General features: G+C 44.5%; 2 protein-coding genes across 3 annotated transcripts in view; one reads left to right on the forward strand and one right to left on the reverse strand.

The window, feature by feature from the left end:
• Positions 1 to 1,022: 1,022 nt before the first annotated feature.
• NOL7 (nucleolar protein 7) lies at positions 1,023 to 11,010 on the forward strand. Of its 2 annotated transcripts, XM_080805249.1 has the most exons (9): positions 1,023 to 2,623; positions 2,706 to 2,766; positions 3,433 to 3,491; positions 5,155 to 5,186; positions 5,423 to 5,510; positions 5,853 to 5,974; positions 6,053 to 6,130; positions 6,400 to 6,499; positions 10,758 to 11,010. In XM_080805249.1, exons 1-8 carry the CDS (start codon positions 2,358 to 2,360, stop codon positions 6,474 to 6,476), a joined length of 783 nt encoding a protein of 260 aa, XP_080661375.1. In that variant the 5' UTR covers positions 1,023 to 2,357; the 3' UTR covers positions 6,477 to 6,499; positions 10,758 to 11,010. The 2 variants fall into 2 exon arrangements, with proteins under 2 accessions (XP_080661375.1, XP_080661374.1); XM_080805248.1 differs by lacking the exon at positions 10,758 to 11,010 and having other exon boundaries at positions 6,400 to 6,595.
• Positions 7,218 to 15,944, reverse strand: part of RANBP9 (RAN binding protein 9) — an 86,905-nt gene continuing 78,178 nt past the window's right edge. Inside the window, exons 13-14 of the mRNA XM_080805247.1 lie at positions 11,908 to 12,019; positions 7,218 to 8,209 (exon numbers count right to left, since the gene is read on the reverse strand). Coding sequence (XP_080661373.1) covers positions 8,079 to 8,209; positions 11,908 to 12,019 — 243 coding nt within the window. The 3' untranslated portion in view covers positions 7,218 to 8,078. The remainder of the gene's footprint in view (positions 8,210 to 11,907; positions 12,020 to 15,944) is intronic.

A 15,944-nucleotide genomic window follows, 5' to 3' on the forward strand; every position in this document is an offset into this window, starting at 1 on the left:
AAAAATTGTGCTCATATTACCTTGGAGTCAAGTAATAAGATTACAGCTCTCTCCTCAAGCCTTGCCACCTAGGGCCCTTGGAGTGCCTGCTGTGTGGTCTGACTAGAAGGAGTGGCCCTTAGGAAACAGGGTAGGGAGGTCCTACATGCATAGGTCCCTTGGATCAGGTCGGCTCCCCGGGTGGTTACACCCCTGGGCCACATTGCCTCAGCCCCTTACAACAAAATTACATTTAATGCTACACCCTTGGCTTTTGTAGAAGTGGGCAAGACATGGTCACATAAAACTTTTTCCTGTACAAATCATAACTTTTAATAAAACCCAGAGGTTCTTTCCATGGGCAAAGAGGGACGTTCATAACTTATAAGGAGTGGGGCTCCTGAGGGCCTAATTCACACTTTGCATGAGTGAGTCAAGGGATGTACACAGAGGGGGTCTCATATAATGCAATTTTTCTACCTGAAATACCATCATTCATTGTTAGTAGGTTTGTTGTTGGGCTTCTCAAAGTTAAATTCATACATTTCCTTAGTGTTAGGAATGATGAAATTTAGCACATTGTCTCAGTGAGTCTGATTATATTTTTACTCTGTAATTTCCATCTGACCACAGTCCTGATATTTCATAACTGTTTTTTGCGACCCCTCTCCTCTCATCCTGGGCCTTTGGTACCAGCAGCAGCTTTTTTTTTTTTTTTTTTTTTGGTTTTGTGTTTTGCCCTTTTTGTTCACAGAATGGTTGGGACAATTGTCTCGTGAACTATTTTACAGAGTAGTAACCACAGTAAACAAATTTGTGTGCAAGATTCAGAGGAGAATGCAATTAGAGATGAGTGGAGTAGAGATGGGGTCAATGTTAAGGTGTCTGAAAGCCTTTAAGAGGAAGTCAGCCCTGGTGGCAGTTTTGGAAGTATAAATAGTTGCACGTGGAGGCGTATCGGTAGAGGAAACAGCATGTACCAATGCCTAGCAAGTGTGCAACAGCTTGGTTTGCTCAGCCAGTGATGAGTCATTTCACGTTGTATAACGAGTGGGAGAAGATAAACCCAGAGATCAGAGATCTGGGGAGTGGGGGGATAGAAGCAGTGCTAGGGTTGCTTTCACAAAGCAGTGGTGAAGTCATTCTTTCACCAGATTCAGGATTTGCGCTGGACCAGCCACTGTTCAAGGTCCTGGGGTTAGAGCAGGGCACCAGGCCGGGACCCTCTTCTCACAGAACTTACATCCTAATGTGAGAACTAGATGATAAGCTGTTAGGGGAGTGGTGTCGGTGATGGACAGAGGCGCGTACACTTCAGGGGCAGGTGGTCAGGGAAGCCTGGGAAATGGTGGCTGAGGTCGCCAAGCACAGGTTTGGTGCTGAGCATTGATTTAAGCCTGCATCTGTCAACTTGTTCCTGTCAGTGTCAGGACTGAAAGGCATCACGTCCTGTTGCTATAGCGCAATTCTGCCCTTGGAAGGAAATGCCAAGTCTTTGGGGGGACAGGGGCAGGTCTCACGCTCTACCACTTGTCCTTAATTGCAAATCCCACGTGTCCTTAATTGCAAATCCAACAGGAAGAGACGGTGGACCTGGTGGGTGAATACGCTTCATTACCTCCGCGGAAGACTTTCTCCCGCCCCAGCAACAGCCAGCCAATGAGAAGCCACTGTATTTCTAATCCCCAGCTGACTCCAACGGACTTTTTGTGTATGACAGCCTCTCCCAACTTCCCCCTCTCCTCTATAAAAGAGCACGCAGCCCTTAGTTTGGGGGACTTGCTGCTGGTTTTGCCAACGGCTTGCTTGCCTGGCAACTCTGCTGTTCCGGAATACACCCATTTTTTTTTTTTCTGCTGGTAAAGCAACTGGTGGTTTTGTTTTTTAAAGTTAACAGGACCAAGTGGATCCCGGTGTTAGGTAGAGTCACCGGGGCTTGTGGTCACACGTTCCTGGGCTCCTGGACGCCAAGGCCCGTGGCAGCCGTACTGGAGGAGGGAGGACCCAGGCAACCCTGCTGTCAGCTTCCCCGCGGAGGTCCCACGATGGCTCTCCCCTCCTAGAAACAAGCCTCATTCCGTCCTGCTCTCACTGCGGAAGTTCTAGTCGCTTATTTGAAGTGGAGAGAAATCCAAGGGACGTCCCGGGAGGAGAAATCTCCCGGAGGAGTGAAGGTAACAACACCCCAACTGCTGGACTGTCCGTTCCGTAGGCCACGCCCTTCCCGGCTCTGCGCATGCGCATCCTCCGTCCCACGGCCGTCTCCCCAACAGCACCTGCAGGGGGCGACGCAAGTCGCGTCGCTTGCACTTTGCGTCACGCTGCGCTTCCGCGTTGCTTCCGGGTCAGAGGCCAGACGGTTGGACGCTGCGCGGGCTATGGTACAGCTCCGGCCGCGCGCGTCCCGCATCCCGGCCTCGGCGATGGTAGACGAGGGCCAGCCCCCCTCCGAAGAGGAGGAGGAGGCGGAGCGCGGCCTGTTGCTCGGGCAGCCGAGCAGCGGCGCGGCCGCGGAGCCGCTGGAGGAAGACGACGAGGAAGGGGACGACGAGTTTGACGACGAGGCCCCGGAGGAGCTGACCTTCGCCAGCGCCCAGGCGGAAGCACGAGAAGAGGAGCGGCGGGTTCGGGAGTCGGTGCGCAGGTTCGGAGCCCGCCGCCGGCCGGGAGAACCGCCCCTTCCCGTCCCGCGCATGTTGCCCCGCACTAACTTGTCATTCTTTCAGGGATAAAACGCTCCTGAAGGAGAAGAGGAAGCGCCGCGAGGAGCTGTTCATTGAACAAAAGGTTAGAGGGTAGGGAGGCGTCTCCCTATTTTAAAGCACCCGGCCGGGGTTGAGTGCCTAAGTGTGGTGGCACAGCTGGGGGGCCTGGGGGTGGGGAAGGTCGCTAATGTGCCTTAGAACGGCGAAAACAAAGGCGCTGGAGCTCTTTGCTGTCCGATTGAGAACGGGAATGGGAAGGTCGTGAATTCGAGGTTCGGAGGGTTCCTCCCACCTGGGACATTACAGCCTCGTCATTTAGTCTCGCGGAGGGAGTTTCTCTATCCGAAATTGGGTCGCTGTGAGAATTATGAGGTACTTTGTAAACCGAGGGCTGTACAGTACAGAGTATGGTTGCTTTGCTGTCTGACGTTTGGCAGATGGGCGGCACAGAACGGACTCGAGGTGGACGGGACTTAATTGCGCTCAGTGTAGAACTGTGTCCTCTGGGGAGGCATACGGTGGGCAGCCTTGCCAGGCTTCCCCAGGTCTTCCAGAGAATGTGGAATAGGTGCTGAGCTCCGTGCGCCCAGCCGTCCCACGGCTTAGAGATCGTGGGGCAGGGCTCAGCCCAGTTCATTCATTCTGTCTAGGTGTAAAGCTGTCCTCAAAATCAGAAACTTCCAAAGCAAGTGGGGACGTACTGTCATGCACCTCACTGCTGATTAATTTTTTAATGTTTTTATCTAAGAAAAGAAAACTCCTTCCAGATAACATTCTAGAGAAGTTAACTACAGCTGGACAGACTAGGTAAGTAACGGATCTTGTTACATACACCTGTGAGTTACGAATTGGTACGTTTGTTTGAATCCAAGCAATAAAAGTAATAAAAGGCTACATAGCAGATATTTGAATCTGGTGGGAAAGGTGGAGGAAATTAACTCCAATTTTCAGTCTTTTGCTGATTCTTTCTGTTCATTCCTGTAGCTAACTTTGGCTTCTGAGTTACTGATGCCAGGGTGTTCAGTCAATAAATGAATGCTTGTGCTCCTATCCTCATACTAAGGGCGGGATAGGTGGTGGTGAATAAAATAATGTCTTGGGACTTAGCATTTAGTGGAGTAGGCGACACTCCACAGGCTCCCGAAGGTGCTGTCCCGTACTTGCCTTGGCTGCTATGGCTTCATTCATTTCATTTAGCAGCTCTGCCCTCTTTCGAATGGTTAAAGGCAAATGCTGTCATCCTCTATCTCATCTGTCCCATGAAATCAAATGTTAATAAACTTAGACTTCTGAATATTCGGTAATTTTTTATGCCCCCCTTTGCTTCTCCTAAATGCTTTTATTTAATAAAGATTTTTTAATGTCTTTTTTTTTTTTTTAAAGACTTTATTTATTTGACAGAGACACAGCGAGAGGGGAACACAAGCAGGGGGAATGGCAAAGGGAGAAACAGTCTTCCTGCCGAGCAGGGAGCCTGATGTGGGGCTCAGTCCCAGGACCCTGAGATCATGACCTGAGCTGAAGGCAGAGGCTTAACAACTGAGCCACCCAGGCACCCTTTTAATAAAGATTTTTGTCAGAGAAAGAGCATAAGCAGGGAGCGGCATGCAGAGGAGAAGCAGGCTCCCCACTGAGCTAGGAGCCTGATGTGGGGTTCAATCCTAGAACCTGGGATCATGACCTGAGCCAAAGGCAGACACTTAACTAAGTCACCCAGGGTCCCTCCTAACTGCCTTAATTTCAGAAGTTTGGTCCCGTATTTTTTATCTAGGCCACTGGTTCTTAAATTTTCAGCAAAAGAACTTTTCCAAAGTTATTCAGATCCTGAATATATAATACATTCAGATACTTTGGTGGCATGTTCCCCTTCCCTCTTTAGAAACCAGGCTCAAATGTCACCTCTTCCTTCTCCTACTCCCCTGACCCCATCACTTTCTCCTTTGTGTAGCTTTTCTACTGTGTAAGTGCTTCTATATGGGAATCTCCCTGTTGTATTTTGTCAGCTTACATTTAAGTCTCTCCAACCAGTACTCCTTGAGGCTAGTCCTTGTCTCCATCCCTGTGTTTGTGCCTGAACTGCTGATTTAATCCTTTGTGATTACCCCAAATAAAAGGATGCTGTCCTACCACCTTTCACTTCGTATTTTGAGTACTGTTACATAACTCACTTTTTTCTTAAGTCCTTAACTGTTAACTACAGCAATCTGCTTCTTATTGAAGTTTGCTAATATGCTTTCACAACTTTCTGAATTCTGAGAAGATAGTCCATCCGAGTATATGCTGGTTTGGGAATTGGTAGCAGTGCAGCAGGAGGGACTTCTGCCTTCCAGAAATGATCCTGAGTAAAAACTGAGGTTGGTGGTAATGAAAGGGGGATATCTTATTTGTAAAGCCAAATGGAATTGTGTAGTAAGTGCAGTAATCTTTGCTATCTGCCATACCAATCCGTATTTTCATTATTCTTCCTTAGCATAAAGAAACCATCAGGAAAGTTGAAAGAAGGTATGAACTATTCTGACCTAAGTAACTTCTCATGTAAGTGTCAAGTGCATTTGTAGATATCTGCAGCCAGATGTTCCTGGCCCTGAGAGAGCGTGTAGCTTGGACCTGTTCTGTTTCTTACAAATAAGAATTGCACTGAAATTGGCACGAGTGAATGTTTAAAGTGAACTCCAGTAAATGTTTCTGCTTTACTTTTACCTAATTACTAACCTGAAATAAAACTCAATTTTTTAAAGCTAATTTGCAGAAGAAAAAGGAAGAAGATGAAAAAGGCAGTGATTCTAAGAACACTAAAGACAAAGTACAAAAAGTACAGTCTGTTGGGTAAGAGTCTTCTTTCTTTTCACCTAGAATGTAAAGGTGGCCAGAGAGAGTTAAAGTATTGGCTTATGTGGCGAAATATTTTAATTAGTAGTGGTTTCAGATTAGATCCTCTGTGGGAAAACCAATTCTGATATTTACATAAGAATATCAGCCTACTAAAACATAAGTGTTAGTCTACTTCTAGTAAAATAGTTCTGATTTTGTTTTCTTCATCATCTGTGCATATACAAAAGTGGGATTTTGGTTTTTTCACGTTTTGAAATAACTAACAAAATGCTTTTAATTTTCAAAGTAAACATGTTTTCAGACGTGCTCATTTTGGCCTTTTGTGTTGGTCACCAGCCAGAATAAAAGCTACGTGGCTCTAAGGCTCAAGGATCAAGATCTAAGAGACGCGCGGCAGCAAGCGGCCAAGGCCTTCATACAGAATTCTTTGTATGGTCCGGGAACCAACAGAACTACTAGTAAGTCCTTCACAGACTGTTTCTCTCACGTTTTATTGCAAATTAAACAAAGAAATGAGAAATAACTTTCTTTTCTAGTAAATAAGTTCCTGTCTCTTGAAAATAAGAGGTTACCAGTGAAAAAGGCTGCAGCTCAGTTTCTGAATAATGCTTGGGGTAAGATCCAGTTTTCTTCTTAGTTTTTTATATATTGAAGAATGTTCTTTTTTAAGGAGACAGTAAACAAGCACAAAACATCAGTATTTTCCTTATAATGGCTCCTGTATTAGTATGTTTTCTTTTGAAAAATAGATCAGCATGTACATACATCTATACAATCTGATTTAATAAGCATAATTTTAGTATTCATAGAATCTTAAACTTTGGAATTATTTCTTGGGAATTTTATATCCAATATTCTTACTGCACAAAATTTTCTATTTTAGGAACCCAGAAAAAACAAAATGCAAAGAGGTTTAAAAGACGGTGGATGGTCAGAAAGATGAAAACTTCTAAGAAGTAAAGCTAAATGAAGAATGAGAACTTGTATGTACTTGTATGTATAGTATTTAGTTATGTGGTTTAGGGAATTAGTTTTTCTGAAAATCTAATAAATCATTTATAAATCGTTTTGAAAGGTCATTGCAAAAATCGTAGACCTTTGGGGGAAGCCCCACCACCACATTTCATCCTTCTGGAGCCTTGTTGTCTTTGAGAATTACACTGGAAGGAAAAGCAACTTAAAAGGAATTGTTTTCCTTTTTATGAGTGTTTATGCATTTAACTGAAAGTGGGTCTTCCCCGCAGTGCTGGGTGCGCAGCAGGAGTGGCAGGGCGAGAGGAGACATGGACAGCTAGGGCTTCCCAGCTGCAGCTCTCAGATGTCTTTGCCTTGCAGGTGTTTTGGTGAGAATTTGTTTCATAAAATGCAGAAAAGGAAAGTCACTGAGAGTGCAGCGTCTAAGTATAGTTACTCAAGCGTCTGTACATACAGAGTTAATAGTCCGCTAAGGGATACGGTTATCTTGGTTACTTTACGGACAAGCCAAGTGCGCCATCCTGTAGTTTTTACAGAAACAGAAGATTTCCTGTTGTCTGCAGCACCCCAGTATCCGGTTTGACTAATCCGGAGGCTGATGCTCTGAAGGCAGTCTTAGGTTGTAGAACTGATTTATAGTATAAACCATTCAATTTAATTGCTCTAATTTTCTATTAATCAGAATATGCAGGTACCTGATACATAAACTCAACTGACACTCTAGTATCTGTAATAGTAAATTTTTAATGGCTGGTTAATTATATCACTACATTTTTATTGCAATATAGTACTCATTTAAGCACTTAAAAATGGAAGGTGTACAAAGATTAAATTAAGACACGGTAAATTGACTAAATATTTGGTTTTTATATAAATAAAGGTCATAACCACACTGTTGACATGTAATACTGTTATAATACAACAGTTAAACTGTGAGTCTACAACAGAAGTCATCTGTAGTTAAACAGGAAACAAAGTTGAAAAAGACCATGTTAAAACAAAACTACTGGGACTAACAGGTTGGGATTGTAAGTAGCAACAAACATATTCACTCAGCTCCTGAGTATTTCAAGTTTTACAGTACACATTAAAAATGATTTCTTCCATCAACACTATAAATTCAAACTGTCGGATGTTTATGCGTTTTGCAAGTTACACTGATTGAATGCTTATATGGGAGTGGGGGTCGGAGCATCTCCCGATTTGAAGTTTACATCACCCACATGCTAACACAAACACAACTTGTTCCGTTTTCCTTCCTCCCTCTCCCCCAAACAAAGGCGGCAGGATTTTTTGGTTTCTTTTAGATCATTGTTTTAAAGGATTTGTGATGATCAATTTGAACGCCTGAAATTCAGTAATATTTAACTCTTAGACAACTAAGAGGTTAAAGATGGAAAATAATTTCTCCTAACACCAAGTTAGAAAATCATTTGCATCATGCTGTAAACTAGGAAGCAATGTAAAGCGACAAAAACCTGTCCCCAGTACATAATTAAAAAAATCTAAATTTCAAATCAGCAGAGCTGGTCTACTTCCATGTTGACTCTATGCCACAGTACGCGTGTGCGCTCCTGAGATGCACAGCTAATGCAGGCAGTCTTCCACTGCGGCAAATGCACAGGATCCGATTCCTGATCGAGCCATCAGTCCTAGACACTGGGTGGCCTGTCCCATTGCTAGGGCAAGTGGAGGTTGCTTTGGCAGATTGTGGGTTTCTGAGGAAAAATGATTAAAAATGGAAACAGTAATTAGCAAGACATTTTCTAAAAACTCTGTTGGGAAGATAACTGCATTACTCTAAAAATCAGCAACGTCTACACTGCTCTTAGTGACCTAACTGGCGAGGATAACTTCTAAGCCAATGAGGATTGTCTTGGACATGCTGCTCTGACTAGGTAGTACGGGTAGCAGGTATTCATCTGTTAAGAGAAATGCTTGCAGAATTAGACTTTTAAACCTTTAGGTACTTAAAAACTTTCGTATTAATTATAATTGGAAAGATGTAATTTCTTCCGTGATACTTAGAGCGAGGAGTAAGGAAGATTTACTATTTCTCTTCAGCTTGACTAAAGTCAGCTGACTTACCGAAAGAAGACACCAGGTTTTCAGTAGAAGTTTCAGTGCTGGATTCTTCCCCTTCTGGGGAGAGGACCGAACTGAGGCTAAGTGTCTCCAAGGCACACTGGCGAGTGTTAACTTGGGTTTCTAGGGGGCCTAATAGTGATGATGGCCATGAGTGATGACAAAAGCAAAATCACCCTCTGATCCTGGAGTTAATTTATAATTGACAGATAACTGCCAATAAATTAGTTTTCAGGGTCATGCATACCCCCAAAATGGTCAACTACAGTACAGATGTAGTCAATTACCAAAATCTGTTCTTTACCAGAGATAAAAAAATGAACTACTGGGGAAAAGTGGCCAACCAGCTAGAAGCTGGTGATCTCGGTGGAGATGTCCACAATTTAAGTTTAGTAATCGTATTAATTGGGAATCTGTATAATCAGTCATTTGTAGGCATAGTTGATAACCAAGGGCAAAAACCATGATACTGGCTGGTAAGGCTCCCTATGACTGAATTCAACTCTGGATTCCAAGTCTGCAGTGTGGTGGGAGAAAGAAAAGATGCAGAAGGAATGGAGCCAAAAAGGAAAAAAAAAAAAATTCAGGATTTAAAAGAGAAAATAGGATCAAGAATAAGAATCAAAATATGGCAGAAAAGGACTGGGGAGAAAGTATGGTTTGAAAAGTGGTCTGTGGGTTAGGATTAATAAGGTCCTGGCTATTATTTGGCAACACGATTTAGCTAAACTGGGATGATGATAAACATTTTTTGCCGAGTCTAATCCAAGCAGGACCGACTTTTACAGTTCTGCTGTGAGTTGAGAACAATTTTTTATATAAAATCAGCGTAACTGATTTTATATAAAATGAAAAGGAAACGTTTTCTCCAAACTCTCTCTTGTATAGGGAAGTAACGTTGCTCAAAGGTAAGCATCTGGAGGTACTCTAATTTTACTTTGGTGAGGGGCAGGGGCAAGTGGTTAATAAGCATTTTTAAGGGTTTTTTTTTGGATATAGAACTTACTGAAATTACATGCAATTAATATAACTTTAAGCACTAGAGATAAAAAACTACATAAGAGCATATTTATAAATCTGTACACTGACCTATAGCAGTCTGCTAATCTTGTCATTCTGTAGGAATTCTATCAATATAAATTTAAGTACCATTTATAGCTAAACTCACATACTACACAGTATGTAGCACAGTATATAAGAATACGTATATCTTGCATAATGGTCCTAAATTTAATATTTAATAACTGAATTCCCTTAAAGAACCCAAGATATTAAAAAAAAAAAAAGCCTCCTGCGAAAAACTGGTTACTCCAATAATTCTTTCTAGAAGATGTGGCATACATATACGATGGAATATTACTCGGCTGCAAAAAAAAAACCACTGAAATCTTGCCATCTGCAACACTGTGGTCTGGAGCTAGAGTGTACTATGCTTTGTGAAGTCAGTCAAGAGAAGGACAAGTACCATATGATCTCACTCACATGTGGAGTTTAAGAAACAAAGCATGAACACAGGGGAAGGGGGGCGAAGCAAACCCTAAGACTCGTAAAGACAGAACAGACAGGGTTGATGGAGGCGGAGGTGGGTGGGTGGTGGGCATTAAAGAAAGCACTTGTGATGAGCACTGGGTGTTGTATGTAAGCGATGAATCGCTGACTTCTACTCCTGAAACCAGTGATACACTGTATGTTAACCAACTAGAATTGAAATAAAAATTTGGGGGAAAAAATAAAAACAAAAAAAAATTCTTTCCAAGTCTGAGTTTTACCTATAAATGTAGCTGAAATTAAGCCTTCATGATTACTTATCATGTAGTAATTTCCAAAAGACAATTACAGAAAATCATAATCTGCCCTATAATCCCAGGATTGCTATTAAGTTCTATTTCTAACAACAGAGCTAAATGAATTTCATATAACCAAAGAACACATTAATCGAAGAAAATTCACATTATTATATACAAATTCTAAATTTAAGGAAACAGCACAAAAGATGACTTACTTTCTTTTTAGTAACTGTTCTTACTCCAAACACCCCACTATGATACCTTAACACACAACGAATTAACAGTTGACCCTGAGAAGCAGGGGTGTGAACTGCACAGGTGCACGTCCATGTGGCGTTTCTCTGGATCCAGCAGTGTGTTTCCCCTTACGGTTTTCTTCCCATCTCTTCTCTAGCTTTACTGCAAGAACCCAGTACAGGAGGCATATAACATACAAGATACGTGTTAACCGAGCGCTCCTGTTCCTGGTAAGCCTTCCAGCCAGCAGTACCAGCCAGCAGCAGGCTCTCAGTAGTTAGGTTTTGGGGGAGTCAAAAGTTACATGCAAATTTTTGACTGTGCAGCAGGGTTGGTACCCCAACCCCCACATTCTTCAAGGGTCAACTGTAATTAACTTCTGTAGAAGTTAATTAAATGGATTAAGGCTCAACTATGAATACTTGCTTCCTTTACATTGTGGCCAAGAGCCCTGGCCCTCTACATGTCTCCCTGTCTAAAATGTTCTCGAAACTACTCTTTGTGGCACTGCTCTCCTACACCTAAAAAACAGTCTGAAACATGTTTAAGCCTCCACACCTGACAGGGCCAAGCTGTAAGAAAACACTTCTAGAGTGGAGTCTCATTTTAGCAAAGGAACTAGATTCTAAAATCAGGTGAAAAATCACTCTTACAAATTACATTTGAAAAGAAGTATCCAGAAACTAGAAGATCGTTTTACCTAAACAACCCTGTAGAATTTATATGTAAATGCATAGGATGTCGCAGAGTCCACACACCTAGTGCAACTATTCAGTACACAAACGCCGTCAGGATTCTCGGCAGCGAGCGGCCCACAGCAACGGCAACTCGCCCACCACTCGGGCTCGCCTCCAGCCAAGCCTCGCTCCTGACACTGCCGCTCTTCCCTGCCCACCCTTTGTGTTCGGTAAGGTCACCCGGCGGAATACACTCAACTTTAGAGCAAACGTCGTGCCATTCCAGGGGCTCCTGCTTCCAGGCACATGCCCGGCACCTGGAAGGCCCTCGTGCCTGCATTTTAAGCACAGTGGGAGCTGCGATAAGGGCGCCTCAGTCCAGAAATGCTTCTGCAACATGCGCACAAAACTTCCCGACTTCCCCAGGTGTACCCCAAAGTACTGTTTATTCCATCTGAATGCACTTCATCTGGAGTTGAGACAATGGACGGGAAGGTTTCTGTATTCCAAAATAATTCTTTTAAAAATGTAGAAAGCATTTCCCCTCAAGACTTTACCAAAACAGAAATCCCAGCGCAAATACCACCTCCAATATTCAGAGAGTCTCGCTGAAGCTGTGGTTTTACTCACCTAATATTGCACTGTTAAGAGCTGAGCACACGGGTTCTCTCTGAATTGGGTCAAGCTGATTTCCAACTGGGCTGTTCCAAGGGTCTGAGTAAGCGAGTAAACTGAATGCATCCTGTTGAAAACAGAGTTTGGTTTTTAATTCAAACATTTAAACTACCATGGTCCCCCACAGTTACGAAGCTGAGAGACAAGTAAAATACACAGCTTCATGGGCCTAGACTACTGTCACAACCCACCGACCCCTATGCTTAGGCTGTATTTTTAACAACTAGATTATACAACAAAGCCTAAGCTGTTTTCATTTTTCTTTACTGTAAACAGCCATCCTCATTAATCTTCCCCCATCCCTAGGACACATGTGGAACAGGAGAATTAAAACGAATTCTTCTGGAATGTGCTAATTAAAGAGGAAGACAAAAACATGCAGATGCTCTATAATTTATTACCACTGACACAAATTTGACATTAAAAGGATAGGGCCTCCCTGTGTATTTTTTTAAACGGATGTGGGGACTCGCTACAACTCACTGGATATCATTTTCTCACTCAGGAATCAAAAAAATTAACCTGGCTCCTGTTCCCGAACATTCGGTAGTTCCAACTCAAGCCACCCTTCCCAAAGGAAATGACACACGGTCTTTTCAATCGCTCTTTGTCTTCTTTCTATGGGAGGTGCATATGACCTTGGTTTCAAACACTGCTTTCAAGTTCAAGCTGCATTATCAGCTGCTGTGTGGCCTCTGGCGGGCAAAGGCCTAAGTGTCCATTTCCTCATCTCTACAGAAGAGGTCCTGCCTGAGAAGGTCGTGAGGACGAACAGCTCAATGAAGTTAGCAATGTCAGTTCATTCTAATCTTTCAACACGTGATTTTTTAAGATTTTATTTGAGAGAGCGAGCGAGCAAGGGGAGTGGGAGAGGCAGAGGGACAAGCAGACTCCCCATTGAGCAGGGAACCTGACTTGGGGCTCCATCGCAGGACCCTGAGGTCACGACTGGAGCCAAAGGCAGGCGCTTAACTGACTGAGCCACCCAGACGTCGTCTTATTTTGCCACCAGTCAGTGCCCTATCTGGAGCACCAGTGCAGACCTAGAGAGACAAGTAACAGGACACCTTCCCAATTCAGAAGGCACACGTGGAAAAGTGCTGCGGAAACTATACATCAGTGAATGCGGTAACAACACTTCCAAAACGCTGGTTTTGGACACGCGGAAGGCTGAAACTGCTAAAGCAATGTATTCCCAGGTACAGCCGCACCGCCGTTCCTCTACTGAACTCCCCGGCGCTCAGGCGGGGGAAAGGCTCGGCCGGCCCGCGGCGCGCACACTGGCCTCCGCGTTGCGGAGCTAGAGAACCGCCCGCACGGCTCTAGCTGTCCGCCTGCGGCCACCAGGCAGGGCACACGGGCACCTCTGAAGGCGCACGTGCGGCTGGCCCACCGTCTGACACTGCCGAATCTCTGCCTCGTGCCAGACCGCTTGAACGGTCTCTGAAGACAAAAATGTATTACCCTATTCTGAGTCCCCTGCAGCCATGGGTGCGCGCGCGGTCCAGGGAAGCAGCTCCCACACCTGCCAGTCACGCGAGCAAGTGTGCCCCGCCAAGCCGCTCAGTGCTGGTTCCCGGTTCCCTCCCTCTGGGCTTACTGACGGAGAGACGATTAACGTCCTACCGCCTGTAAAGCCAACTCTGATCAATCGCATTATTCCTAAAGGACTGATCTTTGCTCAAGACTTAATTTACCCCACAACCACCTAATGGGGGACCATCCCCTACTACGGATCCATTTCTCAAGTACGCCAAGGGTTGCCCAGGAACAACTGGTATATGGAAATCTTTAAGCAGGAGACTACCCCGTTGGGGCTGCAGACCCAGACATGCTACCAAAAAGAAATGGTGCACTCCCAAATCTCAAATCCAGACCATCCTTGTGTTTTACACCTTCTTTAGTATTTAAAACAAAACCTCATGGAAGAAGATGATGACGGCGATCATCTGTCATGCACTAATACTGGGTGCAGTCATTTTGTAAACATGAACATGGACAGACTCATCTTATCGTCACAATAACCTTAGGACAGAAATACTGTTGTGCCCAACTTAGAAGCAAACCGAGGGTGGGAGAGCTTGAGAGCACACAGCTCGTGCAGAAGTCACTTAGGAAGATGCAGGGTTTCTTTTAATTGCCGCTCTAAATACTAGGACAAAAAAAGTCCAAAATTTTGCTCTAATATTTTCAATACAGTGGAATACAGTATTGCACAAAGGTGCCGGACACTTAGGCCACAGCTGGCAATCACCAGGGAGGACCGTAACTGTTTCAAGGACTCCCACGATCTTACAGGAAAGTCAGACATGTAAATAAACAACATGCAGTGCGCCGCTTGTTAACAGAGTATGTTGTGTCACGTGACCTAATCCCAGAAAGAGCCCCAAGCTCCATGGAAACAGGCTGAGAGAAAGGCAGGCCTGGATGGAACCAGAGGTAAGGGGTTCAAGCCTAAAACGCCTCTAAGTCACACTAAAAAGCTTGAATTTTTTTCCAATATGGCAGTGGAGTTGTTTTGTTTTGTTTTGTTTTTTATAAAGGATTCTATTTATTTATTTGACAGACAGAGATCACAAGTAGGCAGAGAGGCAGGCGGGGGGGGGGGGAAGCAGGCTCCCACTGAGCAGAGAACCTGTTGCGGGGCTCGATCCCAGGACCCTGAGACCATGACCTGAGCTGAAGGCAGAGACTTAACCCACTGAGCCACCCAGCGCCCCATGGCAATGGAGTTTTAAATCGAGGATCGACATGGATAAAACTGAACTTTAGAAATATCACGCAGCAACACTAAAGAACAAAGCTTGGAAGTCAGGCGAAGCTATAAGTAAGAAAATAAAATCTTAAAAGGAGAAAAAAAAAAAAAGGTTTACACCACCAGGTTCCCTGAATATCTATTTCATCTTTCTTTACAAAGGGAATGAAGTCAGGGCAGCACCATTAATGTTTTAAATCCTGCAGTAAAACAACTGAGGGTGAAGTTTTGGTGACCAAAGAAATGCAAATGAGCGATGTTAAGGTCTGATGTGGAACCCACTAGAGTAGAAGAATCCAGTAGTGCCTCTGGCACTTTCCCTTTCTACTGCTGGTAAGCCGGGAGAGGTTTCTGGAAAGCAGTACAGCAATACATAGCAAAGCCACAATAATCCTATCCTTTGACCCAATCATTCTATTTCTAGGACTTTCTCCCAGCGTTACAATTTTAGGGAAGAAACAAAGACACATGTATAAAGGCGTTCACTACAGCGCTGGAATAAAAGCAAAAAATCTAACAGAGCAGAGCTTACACGAACCGACCCAGCAGCACTGAAGGGCAGTACGCGGCCACTTAGAAATAACTGAAGGCAGAGAAACTGCAAGTAAGTGTTTATTAGGGCTGTAAACAGAAGCAATACCAAACAGCACAACTACAATCACTAGGTAAAATACACGCACACAGGATTTAAGGCACAAAACTGAAAATATCTTTGAACTATCATGGGATGAGGGTTACTTTTTACTTCAGAAGAACAGGTCTCCGTGGGAAGACTTTCTGAGGCCAGCGGGACACCAGTTAGGTAGGATTCTCAAACTGTACTTACAGTTGGCTTAAAATCGGTAGCAGTTTCTAAACAGGGTGAGTCCAAATTGTTCTATTTTTGCTTCGGTTGCCAGCTGGGGCTGCTCGCTCCTGCCGGCCTCGGCCCCGCCGCGGTTCCGTCAAGGGTGGCGGAACCCATGCAGGCGGCTGTCTGGAAAGCCGCGGGCGGGCGGGCGGGCGGGCGGGCGTCAGCAGGCGAGAAAGCGGGACAGCCCAGGCAGAGGCGCTGCTGCCCCGGGTTCAGTCCGCACCAGGCCCGCTCTGCCAGGACTCAGGGCCAGTGGAACGCGAGGGGCCTCCCGGGAAAGCATTCGGGGACTCTTACCTCTGCATTTAAACAAATCGTGCTCTATGCATGTGTGATTCAGATATCTACGCAGATCCACACACCATGAAAGATAAAAAACACCCA

Source organism: Martes martes, assembly GCF_963455335.1.
Source record: "Martes martes genome assembly, chromosome: 6".
NCBI lineage: Eukaryota > Metazoa > Chordata > Mammalia > Carnivora > Mustelidae > Martes > Martes martes.